At 37.6% G+C, this 19,687-nt stretch overlaps 1 protein-coding gene across 21 annotated transcripts in view; it reads right to left on the reverse strand.

Annotated features, from left to right (window-relative positions):
- Window positions 1-19,687, reverse strand: part of TBC1D4 (TBC1 domain family member 4) — a 640,377-nt gene that overhangs the window by 421,897 nt on the left and 198,793 nt on the right. For 19 of the 21 annotated variants that reach the window (XR_008619072.1, XR_008619073.1, XR_003682569.2 and 16 more), the window contains 3 exons: window positions 18,645-18,719; window positions 17,101-17,327; window positions 15,169-15,333 (listed from right to left, as the gene is read on the reverse strand). Coding sequence is in view for 18 of the 21 variants with exons in the window: in XM_028497458.2 (XP_028353259.1) it covers window positions 15,169-15,333; window positions 17,101-17,327; window positions 18,645-18,719 (467 nt within the window). In the remaining 3 variants the exon portion in view is untranslated. Of the gene's footprint in view, window positions 1-957; window positions 1,118-15,168; window positions 15,334-17,100; window positions 17,328-18,644; window positions 18,720-19,687 lie in introns of those variants that run through there. The other 2 variants (XM_024123171.3, XM_055089699.1) reach the window with 2 other exon arrangements.

Raw genomic sequence — 19,687 nt, forward strand, 5'->3', positions numbered from 1 at the left:
AGCCATGGCCGCTGGGCCTGCGCGTCCGGAGCCTGTGCTCCGCAACGGGAGAGGCCACAGCAGAGGGAGGCCCGCATACCAAAAAAAAAAAAAAAAAAAAAAAAAAATTCAAAATTCTTACGTCTCACGTTGGAAACTTTACTGGGCTGAGGGGGGAAACTTTTTGTTTTGTTTGTTTTTTGCTTTTTTACTACCACATTAGTTTTCACTTCAACTTCTCCTTTAACTAATCCTAGGCAAGCAAAATGTCCACCTTTTGAGTAAAAATCAAAACAAAACAACGTGTGGCACGTATTATAGTAATAATAAAGCAAATACAAAAAGACATACTACGTGCCAGGCATTATTCAAAGCATTTTACAAGTATGAACTCATTTCAACCTCACAGCAACCCTATGGGGTAGATGGCACTACAATTCCCATTTTTAGTGAGGAAATTGAGGCAGAAAGAAGCTAAGTAATTTGCCCACAGTCTCTGGAATATAAGTAGAAGAGTCACGATTCAAACCCAGGCAGTCCAGAATACAGACACTTAGGCTCTGTACTTTACTATGTCAATGTAAATACTCTTTGCATTAGTTCAGACAAAGCTCTATTGGTTCATAAAAATAAAGCTGTCAGGACTCACAGGATCCCCCGCATTTCTAGTGAAAAAAAAATCAGTCTCTAATTAGCATTAAGTCTTTAGGTCAGTACTTCTCTTTCCATTTCTTAATGGAAGAATGCCATTTATTTTAGCAGAGAAATAACTTCAGAGTATTATTACATTACGTGTTCATTTATGTAAATGTCTCACTTCGTTTTCTTTGCTTTTGAAATCACTGCATTCCAAAATGTAAACACTTTTTTATTTTTAAAGAGGAAGATCAAATCAAAAACACATTAATATATATACCAACATACATTGGTAAATTATCTTTACATTTTTTAAATGATGAAGCAAATAAGAACCATTACCTTATTTTTTCAAATAATCTTTTCCCTCCTTCTTTTGTATTTTGGAGTATCAATACGTGCATTATAAAACTGTTTCCCAAGAGACATATCCAGGAAAAGTATTCTGTGCCAGCATTACCTATGTCTATGAAAATTTGTTAAATTAAAAATCAATAACTAGGAAGGAAATACAACATAGAGACTGTCCATCTATTTTTGTATTGGCATATTCTATATATACTTTCTATTACCAGTCACCGATTAATCAAGAACCACAATCGATGAACAGAAATGAGAGCTTTATAAGGGAAGAAAAAAATCCTCTACTATGTATATCACGGTGTAAGCTGGGAGGCACTTCCAAGTCCTTCTGGACACAGCATCCATCAAAAGCTACGGATATGATATGAACCTTCCCACAGAGCTTCAAGATAACTTTTTAATATATCCTTGACCAAGCAGTTATAGCCTTCAGCTATTATACTAACATTACACTTCTTATATTAACACAGAATTTTTAATGCATACTTACTTGCCTGCTTTAATAAAAATTAATTCCAATAACAATAACACTGGACATGGCACAGAATGAAGGTGTTTGAGTGACCACGCACAGGGACTCAACTTTAAGAAGGAAGCAGTCATGTTTTATTTCCCACCAGGGCAACACACACACTTTTCACAAAGGTAAATAAACTCTTAGGCCAGGACCAGTTTTACAAGGCATTGTTCTGCGGGGCAGAAGCCCCCATCTCCCAACCCCCTTATTAGCACCCATCTAAAACTACCAGTATCATGAAGTCCAAATAAATGTCTACAAGCTGATTGAATCTATATCTAAATCACAATGTATTACACTCAAGATAGAAACAAAACTTGATTAATGGCATAGCAACCATTTAACAGAAATCTGAAAAGGCTTTCTCTCTGTAAATATCTCAAGAAAGGTTACATGGAACAGCACAGTGTTGAAACTTGAGTTTCCTCCACAGGACCCATAGTACAATTTAACTCATAATTGCTTTAGGTGGACTAATAGTTTATCTAAGCCCTGGCTTCAGCTGGGTACGAATCTGTCATCCTATGGAAAATCTTTACTAATTAAATAAAACTGAGAATGAGCTTTTCTAGTGGAAACTAATATATAGCATCTGAGCAGAGTCAAAAGAGATAGATTAATCAATGGGTGAAACAAAAAAAGAACAAGAACAAAGAATTTTATTTCCTAAACTCTACACTGAATGAAAAACAATTTAATTAAGTTTTTTGCATTGGAATCTAAAATATCTCTGGGTAGCTCATTTGCGTACTCCCATCCTTATAACCTAAGGTTATGAAAATGACATCAAGCAAGATATTAAACCTCCTTGGGGCTCAGTCTAACCCTATCTAAAATAAGGAAATTATGGGCCAGATGACTCCTAAGATAATACACAGACCTAATTCTATGTTTGTAGTAGAACCTAGAAAGACACACAGTAAAGCCTAACATTTCTGTTGGGCTTTAAAATGTAGATTAGAAATTATTATTGAAATGGTCTTACACCCAACCATTAAAAAAATGTAAGTCAATTACAAGTCTCAAAAAAGTCACTTTTTATCTTATCAATGTGGCCAAAATAATTTTCTTCCTTTGAATATCTCATTCTAGTCCAATCTTTGATACTGGATTTTACTCCCACTAGAAAGAAATCTAAATGTCAGTGGCCCCAAACAGGAAGATGGGGATATCTGTTTTCCATTGGGTTTGTGATATGAGCAAAGCATAGAAACTAGAACAAAGTAAAGAATAATCATTTTCAGTTGAGTTGTTCAGCAGTGATTCTGGATATTTACCGCAAAAAGCATACGGGTCAAGAGGAAGAAATGTCATCACAGTTGTGGTCAGACTTCCATAATGAGGAAGTAGGTGTTTTCCTGTGGTCAGCCCAGTGGGAGGTCTGGAAGGCCTCAGCAATGTCTCAAAGTAACCAATGTGTCAGGAATTAAGATGAACAGAAATAAACTAATAATTCTCTTCAGTGAAAACCAGATTCGATTTTATGAGTATGTTTCTTTTAGGGTTCTAATTTCTGCATCTTCTTGAGATTTGAAATAAACTCCTCTAATGTACATATGTACCTCCAAACTAGCAAATTAACTTCCATTAGTTCAAAATTTTAATTAGTTTTTGATTGAAGGCCACAGCACAGTCCTAAAGAACTCAACATGGAATAGACTAGAAACAGGCTTTTTATTTGCAATCAACCTTTTATATGATCATTCATGATCTTTGATTACACCAGGCGTCACATTTCCCCTACTATATACCCTTCACAGCACTGGAAGGACGGCATGCATTCAGGAGACAGCCAAAAACTGATTTTTAAATTAATGGTGATAATCAGTTGGAAGAATTAATAAATTTTTAAACAAAAATATTTAGTCCTCTAATCACGTTGATTCTAAAGCAGTGTCCCGTCTAGTACAACAGGAAAACAAGGAACGGCATTAGCATAGAGAAAGAGAGATGTCCCAAACCAGGATTTAGAATAAAAAGGTATTCCCGTAAGACATGAATAAAGCACAGATAATTTCAATAATGTACCATAATGAGTGATTACACTATTTTTCTCAGTGAGTATGAGAGAACTATAGAACCAAAACTACCACGAAGTACTTACCAGCAAAAATCTATTTTCTCATTGAAAAGTTTTATAAGCAGAAGTAATGACTATCATTTGACCAATGAATTTCCATATAAATATTTTTAAAATATAGGCTTAAAAGCTGAGAAGCAATAATAAGGAGGAACAAAGATGCTTGTTTATAAAAGGATATATTATATTTGATAAATGGATGTTATATAAATATACCATCTCATCATACACAATTATATTTTAGCTACTACACAATGAAATAACATTAAATTTTTAAGAATTAATTTGAAGGTAAAACAAAACATATGTGTACTCCCTTTCCTTTAGCATCTCAGTGCTGTGCAAATGAACCTACTAATCAATAAACCATGATATTAAAAAGATCTTGGCTTCTTTTTCTCAGCCTGCTTAAAAACAGTAATCTACATGTTTTTAATAATTCAGAATCGTGGTCCTGGAGAAGAATGCCTAACCTGAATTTAAAATTTCAAATTAACATGCTCTTTAAATGTGCTAACCTACCATATACCTTACTTGACTATGAATATTTAGAGATCCACTCTATGCATCTAATAAGATATGAGTTACCCAAGTGAAAAGAAAATACCTGGTGTGGGAAGACACGCAGTTAGCACCTCCCCACAACTAGAGCACCTGCCAGCCACTGGTATGGGACTCTGATGCCCAAGGAGACAGGAGGAACCCCAAAGTGAACTGGGAGGATGAAGGGGGACTGAGGGGGGAAGAGAAGTGGAGGCCAGACAGGATTGGCGCCTCTGAGGCTGGGGAGTTGAGGAGAGGCAGGCGGGAGAGACTCTCAGGGAAGAGTGGGAAAAGAGCGAAGGGCAATCGCCTCACCCACTGGGGCCAGGGAGCCTGCTGAGCTGCCCAGCTGGTAACCCCCATCCAAAGCCCCATCCAGGCCGCGTGGGTCCTGGGGGCATAAGAGGGAGGCCAGGGAGATCAGGAGAGGAGGTGGGAGGGGCCATCCAGGAGGAGCGAGAGAGGAGTGGAGAGGTTGATTGCCCCGCCCACTTGGGCCAGGGGAGCCTGCTGAGCTCCCAGGCTGGTCCTCTGCCCTCCAAGGCTCCCCAGCCCGGCCGAATTGGTCCTGGGGGCTTAGAAAGGAGGCCAGGGAGATCAGGAGAGGCAGGTGGGAGGAGCCCTCCAGGAGAAGCGGGAGAGGAGAGGAGGGCGTTTGCCCCGCCTACTCGAGCCCAGGAAGCCTGCTGGGCTCCCAGGTGAGGTCTGCTGCCCTCTGAGACCAGGGCTGGGGGGCACGCCTGGGCCCCTTCTGTTCCTTGAGCCTAAGCCCCACCCCCAACAGCCGCCAGGGCCTTTTCCAGACCTGTGGGTCCTGAGCATTGGCCTTGCCCACCACCCAAACTTCTCCCTTGCTTAGGCCCCACCCTCCACAGCTAAGGCCTTCTCCCTGCTCCCCCACCCTTTTTTTCTTTTCCCTCCTCCTCTTTTTTGCTATTGTGGTACTGATGTACCTTCTGGTTATTGATTCATCTATATTTTTATTTTTATATTCTTCCTAACATATCTATTAGTTTCCCAGTCTAATTTTATTTTTTACTTTGTTATTGTTCTCTCTTTTTTTTTGCCACCCCAGGCAGCTTGCAGGATCTTGGTTCATGAGCCCAGGGTCGGGTGGAAGCTCCTGCAGTGGGAGCTCTGAGTCTGAACCACTGGACTAACAGAGAACCGAAGACCCCAGGGAATATTCATCAGAGTGAGCTCTCACGGAGCTCCTCATCTCAGCACCAAGACCCAGCTCTACCCAATAGCCTAAAAACTCCAGTGTTGGAAGCCTCAGGCCAAACAACCAGCAAAACAGAAACACAATCCCACATAAAAAAAAAAAAAAAAAATTAGATGGCAAAAAAATGCGTCACAGATAAAAGAGCAAGGTAAAAACCTACAAGACCAAATAAATGAAGAGGAAATAGGCAATCTACCTGAAAAAGAATTCAGAGTAATGATACTAAAAATGATCCAGAATCTCAGAAATAGAATGGAGTCACGGATTGAGAAAATACAAGAAATGTTTAACAAAGATCTAGAAGAACTACAGAAGAAACAAACAGAGATGAACAACACAATAACTGCAATGAAAAATACACTAGAAGGAATAGCCTAAAAACTCCAGTGTTGGAAGCCTCAGGCCAAACAACCAGCAAAACAGAAACACAATCCCACATTAAAAAAAAAAAAAAAATTAGATGGCAAAAAAATGCGTCACAGATAAAAGAGCAAGGTAAAAACCTACAAGACCAAATAAATGAAGAGGAAATAGGCAATCTACCTGAAAAAGAATTCAGAGTAATGATACTAAAAATGATCCAGAATCTCAGAAATAGAATGGAGTCACGGATTGAGAAAATACAAGAAATGTTTAACAAAGATCTAGAAGAACTACAGAAGAAACAAACAGAGATGAACAACACAATAACTGCAATGAAAAATACACTAGAAGGAATCACTAACAGAATAACTGAGGCAGAAGACTGAATAAGTGAGCTGGAAGACAAAATGGTGGAAATAATTGCCGAGGAGCAGAATAAAGAAAAAATGATGAAAAAAATTGAAGACCATCTCAGAGACCTCTGGGACAACACTAAACGCACCAACATTCGAATTATAGGGGTCCCAGAAGAAGAAGAGAAAAAGAAAGGGTCTGAGAAAATATATGAAGAGAGTATAGATGAAAACACCCCTAACATGGGAAAGGAAATAGTCACCCAAGTCCAGGAGGCACAGAGAGTCCCTTACAGGATAAACGCTAGGAAGAACACATCAAGACACATATTAATCAAAGTAACAAAAATTAAATTCAAAGAAAAAAATATTAAAAGCAGCAAGGGAAAAACAAAAAATAATATACAAACGAATTCCCATAAGGTTATCAGCTGATTTTTCAGCAGAAACTCTGCAGGTCAGAAGGGAGTGGCAGGATATACTTAAAGTGATGAAAGATAAAAACCTACAACCAAATTACTCTACCCAGCAAGGACCTCATTCAGATTCAATGGAGAAGTCAAAAGCTTTCCAGACAAGCAAAATCTAAAAGAATTCAGCACCACCAAACCAGCTCTATAACAAGTGCTAAAGGAACTTCTCTAGGTGGGAAGCACAAGAGAAGGAAAAGACCCACAAAAAACAAACCCAAAACAGTTAAGGGAATGGTAATAGGAACATACATATTGATAATAACCTTGAATGTAAATGGATTAAATGCCCCAAACAAAAGACACAGACTGGCTGAATGGACACAAAAACAAGACCCATACATATGGTGTCTACAAGAGACCCACTTCAGACCTAGGGACACATACAGACTGAAAGTGAAGGGATGGAAAAAGATATTCCATGCAAATGGAAATTAAAAGAGAGCTGGGGTAGCAATACTTGTATCGTATAAAAGAGACTTTAAAATAAAGACAGCTACAAGAGATACGGAGGGGCACTATATAATGATCAAGGGAATCAATCCAAGTAGAAGATATAACAATTATAAATGTTTATGCACCCAACACAGGGGCACTTCAATACATAAGGCAAATGTTAACAACCATGAAAGGAGAAATCGACAGTAACACAATAATAGTATGGGACTTTAACACCCCACTTACACCAATGGACAGATCATCCAAACAGAAAGTAAATAAAGAAACACAAGCTTTACATGACACAATAGACCAGATAGATATAACTGATATTTATAGCATTTTCCACCCAAAAGTGACAGAATACACTTTCTTCTCAAGTGCACATGGAACATTCTCCAGGATAGATCACATCTTGGGTCACATATCAAGCCTCGGAAAATTTAAGAAAATTAAAATCATATCAAGCATCTTTTCTAACCACAACGCTATGAGATTGGAGATCAATTACAGGAAAAAAAACTGTAAAAAATACAAATACATGGAGGCTAAGCAGTGCGCTACTAAATAACCAAGAGATCACTGAAGAAATCAAAGAAGAAATTTAAAAATACATAGAAACAAATGACAATGAAAACATGATGACCGAAAACCTATGGGGCACAGCAAAAGCAGTTCTAAGAGGGAACTTTATAGAAAAACGATGTCACCTCAAGAAACAAGAAAAGTCGCAAATAAACAATCCAACCCTACACCAAAAACAACTGGAGTAAGAAGAACAAAGAAAACCCAAAGTCAGTAGAAAGAAAGAAATCATAAAGATCAGAGCAGGAAAAAATGAAACAGAAATGAAGAAAACAGTAGCAAAGATCAATAAAATGAAAAGCTGGTTCTTTGAGAAGATAAACAAAATTGATAAACCCTCAGCCAGACTTATCAAGAAAAAAAGGGAGAGGGCACAAATCAATAAAATTAGAAATGAAAGAGGAGAAATCACAACTGACACTGCAGAAATACAAAGGATTATAAGAGACTACTACAAACAACTCTATGCCAATGAAATGGACAACAACAAAGAAATGGACAAATTCTTGGAAAGGTACAATTTTCCAAGACTGAACCAGGAAGAATTAGAAAATAAAAACAAACCTATCACAAGTAATGAAACTGAAACTGTAAATAAAAATCTTCCAACAAACAGAAGTCCATGACCAGATGGCTTCACAGGCAAATTCAATCAAACATTTAGAGAACAGCTAACACTGATCCTTCTCAAACTCTTCCAAAACATTGCAGAGGGAGAAACACTCCCAAATTCATTCTACGAAGCCACCATCACACTGATACCAAAAGCAGAAAAAGATACCACAAAAAAAGAAAATTATACACCAATATCACTGATGAACATAGATGCAAAAATCCTGAACAAGATACTAGCAAACAGAATCCAACAGCACATTAAAAGGATCATACACCATGATCTAGTGGGATTTACCCCAGAGATGCATGGATTCTTCAATATATGCAAATCAATCAATATGATACACCACATAAACAAATTAAGGAATAAAAACCATATGATCATCCCAACAGATGCAGAAAAAGCTGTTGACAAAATTCAACACCGATTTATGATAAAAACTCTCCAGAAAATGGGCATAGAGGGAACCTCCCTCAACATAATAAAGGCCATATATGACAAACCCACAGCAAGCATCCTACTCAATGGTGAAAACCTGAAAGCATTTCCTCTAAGATCAGGAACAAGACAAGGATGTCCACTCTCTCCACTCTTATTCAACATAGTTTTGGAAGTCCTAGCCACAGCAATCAGAGAAGAAAAAGAAATAAAAAGAATACAGGGCTTCCCTGGCGGCACAGTGGTTAAGAATCCGCCTGCCAATGCAGGGGTCACGGGTTCGAGCCCTGGTCCGGGAAGATCCCACATGCTGCGGAGCAACTAAGCCCTTGTGCCACAATTACTGAGCCTGTGCTCTAGAGCCCACGAGCCACAACTACTGAGCCAGCGTGCTGCAACTACTGAAGCCTGTGTGCCTAGAGCCTGTGCTCCACAACAAGAGAAGCCACCACAATGAGAAGCCTGCATGCCACAGCGAGAGAAAGACTGTGCACAGCAACAAAGACCCAATGCAGCCAAAAATAAAAAATAAAAAAAGAATACAAATTGGAAAAGAAGTAAAACTGTCACTGTTTGCCGATAACATGATATTATACATAATAAATCCTAAAGATGCCACCAGAAAACTACTAGAACTAATCAATGAATTTGGTAAGGCTGCAGGATACAAAATTAATGCACAGAAATCTGTGGCATTCCTATACACCAACAATGAAAAATCAGAACGAGAAATTAAGGAAACACTCCCACTTAACACTGAAACAAAAAGAATAAAATACCTAGGAATAAACCTGCCTAAGGAGGCGAAAAACTTGTACTCAGAAAACTATAAAACACTGACGAAAGAAATCAAAGATGACATAAACAGATGGAGAAATATACCATGTTCTTGGATTGGAAGAATCAACATTGTGAAAATGACTATACTACCCAAAGCAATCTTTAGATTCATTGCAATCCCTATCAAACTACCAATGGCATTCTTCACAGTATTAGAACAAAAAATTTTACAATTTGTATGGAAATACAAAGGACCCCGAATAGCCAAAGCAATCTTGAGAAAGAAAAACGGAGTCGGAGGAATCAGGCTCCCCAACTTCAAACTATACCCCAAAGCTACAGTAATCAAGACAATATGGTACTGGCACAAAAACAGAAATAGAGATCAATGGTACAGGATAGAATGCCCAGAGATAAACTCATGCACCTAGGAATAAACCTACCTAAGGAGACAAAAGACCTGTATGCAGAAAACTATAAGACACTGATGAAAGAAATTAAAGATGATACAGATGGTTGGAGAGATGTACCATGTTCTTGGATTGGAAGAATCAACATTGTGAAAATGACTATACTACCCAAAGCAATCTTTAGATTCAATGCAATCCCTATCAAACTACCAATGGCATTCTTCACAGTATTAGAACAAAAAATTTTACAATTTGTATGGAAATACAAAGGACCCCGAATAGCCAAAGCAATCTTGAGAAAGAAAAACGGAGTCGGAGGAATCAGGTTCCTTGACTTCAAACTATACCACAAAGCTACAGTAATCAAGACAATATGGTACTGGTGCAAAAACAGAAATACAGATCAATGGTACAGGATAGAATGCCCAGAGATAAACCCATGCATACATGGGCACCTAATTTACAACAAAGGAGGCAAGAACATACAATAGAGAAAAGTCTGGGCTTCCTTAAGGATGGTTTCATCAATTAATTTGTTTTCTATAAAACTCTTAGAGGAAAACATAGGAAAAACACTCTTTGACATAAGCCACAGCAAGATCTTTTCTGACCCACCTCCTAAAGTAACGGAAATAAACACAAAAGTAAACAAATGGGACTTAATGAAACTTAAAAGCTTTTGCACATCAAAGGAAACCATAAACAAGACAAAAAGACAACCCTCAGAATGGGAGAAAATATTTGCAAATGAAACAACAGACAAAGGATTAATCTCCAAAATATACAAACAGCTCATGGAGCTCAATATCTAAAAAACAAACAATCCAGTTAGAAAATGGGTGGAGGACCCAAGCAGACATTTCACCAAGGAAGACATACAGATGGCCAAGAGGTACATGAAAACATGCTCAACATCACTAATTATTAGAGAAAGACAAATCAAAACTACAATGAGGTATCACCTCATACTGGTCAGAATGGCCATTATCAAAAAATCTAGAAAAATAAATGCTGGAAAGGGTGTGGAGAAAAGGGAACCCTCCTGGCACTGTTGGTGGGAATGTAAATTGATACAACCACTGTGGAAAACAGTATGGAGGTTCCTTAAAAAACTAAAAATAGAACTACCATATGACCCAGCAATCCCACTACTGGGCATATACCCTGAGAAAACCATAATTCAAAAAGACACATGTACCCCAGTGCTCACTGCAGCTCTGTTTACAATAGCCAGGACATGGAAGCAACCTAAGTGTCCATCGACAGTTGAATGGATAAAGATGTGGCACGTATATACAATGGAATATTACTCAGCCATAAAAAGAAAAGAAATTGAGTTATTTGTAGTGAGGTGGATGGACTTAGAGTCTGTGATACAGAGTGAAGTAAGTCAGAAAGAAAAACAAATACCATATGCTAACGCATATATATGGAATCTAAAAAAAAATGGTACTGATGAATCTAGTGGCAGGGCAGGAATAAAGAGGTAGACATAGAGAATGGACTTGAGGACATGGGGTGGGAGGGCAAAGCTGGGGCGAAGTGATAGTAGCATCCACAGGTACACACTACCAAATGTAAAGTAGTTGGCTGGTGGGAAGCAGCAGCATAGCGCAGGGAGATCGGCTGGGTGCTTTGCGATGACCTAGAGGGGTGGGATAGAGAAGATGGGAGGAAGGCTCAAGAGGGAGAGGATATGGGGACATGTGTATGCATATGGCTGATTTGCTTTGTTGTGCAACAGAAACTAACACAGTATTGTGAAGCAATTATACTGCAATAAAGATCTATTTTTTAAAAAAAAGAAAATTACATACCTTACTTGACTATGAATATTTAGAGATCCACTCTATGCATCTATTAAGATATGAGGTACCCAAGTGAAAATTATATTTCATAGTTTTTGTTTTGTTTTTTTGCAGTATGCGGGCCGCTCACTGTGGCCTCTCCCATTGCGGAGCACAGGCTCTAGAGTTCAGGCTCAGCGGCCATGGCTCACGGGCCCAGCCGCTCCACGACATGTGGGATCTTCCCGGACCGGGGCACGAACCCGTGTCCCCTGCATCGGCAGGCGGATTCTCAACCACTGTGCCACCAGGGAAGCCCTATTTCATAGTTTTATAGACCTCCTTTCTATTCTGAATAGTTCTAGATATCATGGTAATTGTGTGCATATGATGTTTTCTCTGAAACCAGTAATAATGAGAGATGTAGAGTTCATAAATTACTGACATAAAACCACACTCTTGAATATCCTCATTCTTAGGAAATTCACACTAAAGTATTCAGAGTAAAAGGACATGATATCTGCAGCCTACTCACAAATGGCTTAGAATTTTAAAATATATGCATATATATATATGTATGTATGTATGTATGTACATATACATGTAAACAGACTGATAAAGCAAATGTTAAAAATTGATGAATCTGGATAAAGAGTTAGCAGTTCTCCATAATATTTTTGCAACTCTCCTGTAAATTTGGAGTCGTTTCACAATACCAATTTTTTAAAAACTCTCTCCAAGTTTCTAACTAGTAAATTTATGTCTAAGTGACTTACTAATTGAAATAAACCTATTAAGAGTGAATTTTGTCCAATAATTTTACTACCGTGTAGATAGTCATCAATAATGCATGGGTATGTACCACTATAGGCATGTATAATAATATCCAGGGAGAGCACACTTTAAAAGACAAAAGACTAGAAATAACCCACATGTCCACTGGCAAATGAATGCACTGTGATAGAGTAAATGAAATACTATCCAGCAATGAAAATGAATGAACTGAAGTGCACATAAAAATAGGAATGAATCTCATAAACTAATTTAAGTGAAGGAAGCCAGATATAAAAGAATTTATGCTGTATCATTCCATTTATAGGAAGTTCAAAACCAGGCAAAACTAAACTATGGTATTTGAGGTCAGGATGTGGGGTAGAGATTGGGTGGGAAAATGTGAGGAGCTGCACGTGTGCTGGTAGCATTCCATGTATTGACTGGGTTGGGGTGATATGGGATGTTCACTCTGTGATAATCCATGGAGCTGGATGCTTACGATTAGCGTACTTTTTTTTTTTTCAGTATAGTTTTTAGTGATTAGCGTACTTTTTAATGAAAAATGTTAAGTGTCTTTTTGGCTTATTGATTCTATGCTGTCAAATTACAAAACAGCATACAAAAAGTAAACAAAAACGTGCCCAAAAATGCTCTCTGATTTTTAGAACTTCTCAGAGCCAAGAGAACACTACAAAGTACAGAAAATACAATGATTTTTAACGATCCTATACATTTAAAAGTTCTCCACATGTTTAAATACAGCATTTCAAATAAGATCACTGCAAAGAAGTGAATTTTTCTCAATACAAAACTAAATATTTGTCCTCTGACTTCAATATCCTCCTATTAGAATGAGGTACAGAAGGCTAAGGGAAGTTAGGCACAAGAATGATACGTATATCTAGGCAGAAACTACCGAAGATGAACATATAACCATACAGTAAAAACTATAAATAATCTTTTTTTTTAAAGTCACTGCTTTTGTACTCTATAACCTATTCACAGCTAGTCTTTGACCTTCTTATGGCTGTTCCTAATTGTCACCTCAGGCATGGTTCTATTTCTGGAAGGAAACAGGGATTCTCCAGATGCTCACTTTAACATAACAACAGGAAACTGCAAACGGGTGTCATTGAAAGCACTGTATTCTTAATAAGTAGTACTATGGAGATGAGGCAAACTGACATTTTTATATGTGTACATCCTCAGTTCTCTAAATTCATTGCATATTCCATATTCATTATGCTCTTTTTATGGCTATCTTCCTTTAAATCCTCTCCCATCAGGTTGTCACTGAAAAACTCTTTAAAATCAATTGTTCATCAACTTTCTTCACTAGTAATTCAATGTTTCAACATAACTTTGTACTAATTCAGAGGAAGGTTCAGATTCAAAATTTTATTAATCCAATATTAATCATCCTTCTTGGGATGAAATGGACAAAAGATATTCAGGGATAATTCAAGGGTTATTCTAATTTAACTAGTTACTGTGGGTTACCTAATTATATGCTAACTTTTTGGATTCCCTAAGTCTAAAAGAAAGGAGGCCAAAAGAATACCCAAGAAGATTTTAGTGACACACAGGCTAGTTGATAGCATGTATTCCTCTCCCTGACTGCAAAAATTGCCAATTATCAAACAATAGAAACAACCCAAATATCCATCAGCAAGAGATTGGATAAATTCTGGTGTATTAAATGGAATACTATACAGCAATAAAAATGAATGGCTCAAGCTACACATAAAACTAGGAATGAATCTCAGAAGCTTCTAAGCCAACAACAACCCCTTGAGAAGAATTCCCAAGTTAATCCACCACTTTCCAAAGGCTAGAATATCCCACTGAGAATTTGCATGATCAGTAAGATTTCATAATTTCAAAACATTTTAAAGGCAATTCTTAAAAAATCACTATACGTAATTTTGTGTAGCTATAAGAGCAAGGAATAGGATTGAATAGGCTACACGTTTTCAACACTGGGGACAAAAAACAAAGCAAAATCGAATGTCTACAAGATTCAGGAGCTCCCTCATGTTGTCTGAAAGAGTTGTTATCGACATGATCCTGTATCCATTACGTGACTTACACTGAGATTCAGAAAAGAAGGTCTATGTCATTGAAAAAATCAGAGAAACGCCTAGGAAATATTCTAGATACTTAAAAATAAAGGGCTTCCCTGGTGGCGCAGTGGTTGAGAGTCCGCCTGCCGATGCAGGGGATACGGGTTCATGCCCCGGTCCGGGAAGATCCCACATGCCGTGGAGCGGCTGGGCCCATGAGCCATGGCCGCTGAGCCTATGCTCTGCAACGGGAGAGGCCACAACAGTGAGAGGCCCACGTACCGCAAAAATAAATAAATAAATAAATAAATAAAGATATATCATATCCATTACTTTAGTAGAGTTGTTTAAATCAGTGGCTTTTGGGCTCCATAAGATATGTCCAGAGAAGCTAAGAAAAAAAGGCATGATCAGGGGAGGTTTGCTTAGTATGTGTTAGCACCAGGTCTTGTCTCAAACAAAACAAGGCTTAGACTCTGGGGCCGAAGGCAAAGAAACACACAAATAGTACAAAAAATATAATCCCTAAAGTAAGATAGTCATGTCATCAGAAAGCTTTGAAACACTGGTTTTAAAAGTTTTCTTCAAATTAATTGGAAATGAAACCAATATATTAGAAACAGGTTAGAACAAGCACAACATACGGATGCATTCATGTCACTCTAAAGTTAATTAGCCACTTCTTAGTAACATATCAGTATATCACTGCAGAAAATGTTGCTTTGCAAACAGAGGACACTGATCTCACCTGATTTCATTTTCATACTGTGGGGACAGTCTACCTGAATTCTGGTAAAAGCTTTTCAGGAAAGAGGGGGCAGTGATGGAAGGGGCAGAGAAGGAAGTGTGAAGACTTGGAAGACTGGAGGAATAATTACTCTCCTTGTGCATGCGCCGAACTGATGCAAGGATGCTGGGTACAGAAAATACAGCAAATTCATCTTAATTTACGTTTTGGCACAATCTTCATTCACTATGAAATAGCATATACACAGGTTCTTGCTATTAATGTAATCAGGGCTGAATTTATATGGAAAAAAACTTATACGCATGCAGTTCTCTATTAGATGACTACGACCTAGCTCTCTGCTCACAAACTGAATTCCTCATCTATGCAGCGTTTCTAAGCATATGTGTTTGTCTCTAAAAAGCTCTTAACAATTTTAGGACAAAAAGTGTTTGTTTTGACATGCAAAAGATACTTCAAGGGGAAAAAGTAGGAAAGCACAAATAATTACAGGAAACAAGTTCCAGAAGGAAAAACTGGTTATCAGTAGTTCAAAGACTGAATTATTTTAAAGATATAAACCCTTCTAAAAATTTAAGAACAACATGTTTGGTTGTTGGAAGTCATCATAATACCTTTGGCTTAACAAACGTTAATGTCCACGTTCTTTTCTTGCAGCCTATGGAACTGTGCAGCCATGGTTTCATCTGAATCCCTAAATCTCCTACAAAGTTTTTTTTCCAGAAGATTCTTTTCATAGCAAGTTTTTACCATGATATAAATAGCATCTTTTCATATTGACAGAAATTCTTTGAGCATATAAATTATGAAATGTGGAAAACATAAGGAAAAACAGACATCATTAATAGTTTAAAATAATTAATGTTTTAAATTCTTGAAAATAATTTTTCCTGGAAAAAGAGACTTAATGTCTTGGGTAAATATAAATGATCATTAAAATTTTTCATATATACATGAATACTTAATCCTTTTTCATAAAAGAAAATCTGAGAATAATTAGTTCTATAATTTATTTTTATATATCCTAAATATTTTATTTTTTAATATCAAATTATTCAAAAAACAACAATCAGCATTCAATTGCATCCTTAAAAGAAATGCTGGTAAATTTGATAACAACTAATATAAAAATTAATCTTCTTTTTACTTAGAGTTCTGTTGTTTTTTTTTCTCTCTGACTGGAACCCGTATCAGACCGTTTCCTGAACCAAACTCATAAGTAACGAAGAAAAACAAAATTAGTTCTAGGATATAAATTCTGATTTGTACTACACGGTAAGAAGTATAATCATTCTACAATTCCAAGTTTACCCGCTTTAACATCTCTTACCAAATGCCAAATGATTTTGTTAAATATTTTTTAAATACCATGCAAGATAGTTGCTAACGGATACTTCCTGTCAATTATGGTATATGTATTCCTCTTTGTAAACATCACTTTATTCTAGATAAAATTTTTAACAATTTTCACATTTGGCTTCAATTTATTATGAAATAAAATACAGCCAATTTTTATCTCATGTATAAAGGTAATGTAGGTGATTTTTTTAACCCTTGTGCTTACAGGAAGTTCTGCTATGTTTTTTGCAAATTTGCTGACTGTTTCATGAAAGCCGTCATCAAAGAGACACTGAGGAACATGCCTTGTCAGAAGGTTTTTCAGACAAAACAACTGCCTGATATCTTGTTTTCTCCATTTTTCTGGGAAAAAAAAATATATTTCCATCCAAAATGCTTTAACTCTTCTCTTTCAGGGTGCCTTAAAGCTTGCCTGTTTCCCTTAGTAACGAAGGTTTTTCTAATTCAGTTTATTTTTCTGAAAACTAAATGTTGGCTACAGCATGAAGTCACAATAACTCTTGACTCCACGGTGGTCAGAAGAGAGTGACAGGAGAATTTTTTTCCAGCTTCTGGAGAGAGGTTTGGACTCACCTGCACTGTTCGCTGGAGCTCTGCCTCAGAAGAGGGGAGCGAAGCCCGTGAGCCTTCCCATCCTGTAAATTCAGCTTTCTCTTCGTGCTGGAAGGTGGGTGGCTGAACGTGTGGGCCCGTCTTCGAAACTGCGGGGAGTCGGAATCCTCTTCAGGGAACGTCTGCCAAGCTGAGGACAGTGGGGAAGCTGGTGGGGTCCCTGGCGGGGAGTCTCCTGGGGAGAAGTCCTGAAACGCAAGAAGTCAGGCCTTTCTTTCCTACACCGATCATGGCAGACCTGCTCAGAAGCAGAGCTCAACAGTGACAGGGTGCCTCTTCTTCCTCCTGAGTCATGACAGACTGTTGTAGCTTTTTTGTGTTTTTTTGTTTTTTTTACTCAATCCATGCTGAAGGCTGATCTCTATCACCACAACCCATTTCTTCTGATAAGCAGCTGTAAGACAGCATCCGTAAAGGTAGGCCAGAAAGTGAAAGGGATGATAAGAAAAGGTATTCTTTCTCCTAGCCCTTTGTGGTCAAATGCTCTACAGCTACTGTACTGTTCTCACTGTTGCCAGAAAGATGAAAAGAGATCCTGACCGAAAGAGGGTGGAGTCTGTATTTACGTATCTACTGATTTCCGTGACATATCGGTTGCACGTTTCCTGTACTGTCAAAACAATATCACAACGCTTAAGTGTCCAAGTCTCATGGCAAAGATTTCAGGAAAATAAAATAAAGCCTGTTAAGTATCTTCCCTCACCATGGATGCTTCTATCTAACTACGCGTTCCCTGAGGTAAAAATTTTCTAAAAGACATGAAAAACAGGAAATGAATGAAAAGTGAGCTATGCCGGAATGCCTCTCATATTGCATGGGTAGACATCATAAATCTTTCAATTTAGACAAGTATGCTTGTTTATACTTTCCAGAACAGGCTCCACTGTTGAAATGTTTAGCTTGATAAACTTTGGTTAGGGCTAATTGACTCATAACTGGACTAAGTCCTCAATTCTACCAACAGAAAGTTTAGTGAACATATTTTAATATTTTTCCATTAAAAAAATAGGTTGCATTTGCCTCAGGTTACATGTTACAGGAAACAGGAAACCAAACCTACTGAGAATTGTCTATGAGATAAAGAAGAGCCTAATGTTGCAGTTAAAAGGGTTAAATATGGTAGAGGGGGAAGTAATATGAGGAGAGAACAAAAGATCACTGTATAAGTGCAATAATCATATGGCTCCTTTCTCTATGGCCTTGGACCAACAGTTGCTCAAATATTGTCCCCCAAAGTATACTATCTCCAAACAGTAAAAAGCCTGACAGAGCAGAGTTAGACAGCAAGGGATGTGTTCTGTCCCAGCAAGAGAAAGCCTGAGTTGAATAAAGAGCAACATGCCAATAGCCAGAATCTTCTTTAAAATAATAAAGGCTCAAATAGTTATTTTTTAGAAGTCATATAAAGAGCTCATAACAAAATAACTAAACATGCATATTATCATATTAGTGTTGGTTTCTACCAAGTTGCAATAGTAGGAAAAAAGGGAGCTCTGCTTAGATACCTTCTCTGAAGCAACACTGTTGGATCGTTCAAAGCTGTCCACACTTCCAAGCCGACCTCTCATTCTGTTAGCTCCCTGAGTGAAGAGAATAAAATTAAATTGTTCATAGGGCTTGAATTTTTACTTTAAAACTATAAAAGGCAGTTGCCTCTTTATGTTAGCATTACATTGATCCTTTGGGGGTTCACTCAAATTTGTTGGCCGTATTAACAGCCATTCCAGCATGGCAAAGAGAACTATCCGCAATCTACTTCCATTACTTCTAAATCATCCATTAGATAACCAGATTTTCAGACCAAGCTTACTGAAGTGACTTTGCTTACAAAGTCAAACATTATTCACCCATAACATCAGTGAGAGTCCCATGAATTTGGTGTCACATACAGATAAACATCCACGTGGAAAGTACAGCACAACAAACCACAACAGTTATAAAGAAAATGGTTTAATACATACAACCTCCCTACAACCTAGATCATAATTTACATTATAGGACTGTAACAAACACAGGTTAAAAAAGAAAACTGCATCCTAAAATGTATGGATTTAGCTTCATTCATTATTCCATAATGCAAAACTACTTCAATAAAGTCTCTCTAGAAGACTAGATAAAAGTCTGCTTCAATACTGGCGAATTGGTTCTCGATTTTCTTTTCACACAGTTCTTTGGTGATGATCTAAGAAAAGAACCAAAGGGATCATCTCATCTATTTCTCTCTACACTTCATGTAGGAAGAAACTGAAGCCAGGTATTGAAGGAAAGAAGATGGAAAGGCTGGTTAGGAACCACATCACATAGAAGGTCTTAAGAGACAAAATACAGACTAAGATGTTCTATATAACTCTAAAACACATGGGAAAGTTCTAAAAAGAATAACTAGAAATACATCAAGTCAGTGTGACAGTGACGCTCCACAATGAAAAAAACGCACAATATTTTTATAGCACTTTACAATTTTTTTTTTTTTTTTTTTTTTTGCGGTACGCGGGCCTCCCACCGTTGCGGCCTCTCCCGTTGCGGAGCACAGGCTCCGGACGCGCAG

This window comes from Physeter macrocephalus, chromosome 13 (assembly GCF_002837175.3).
Source record: "Physeter macrocephalus isolate SW-GA chromosome 13, ASM283717v5, whole genome shotgun sequence".
NCBI lineage: Eukaryota > Metazoa > Chordata > Mammalia > Artiodactyla > Physeteridae > Physeter > Physeter macrocephalus.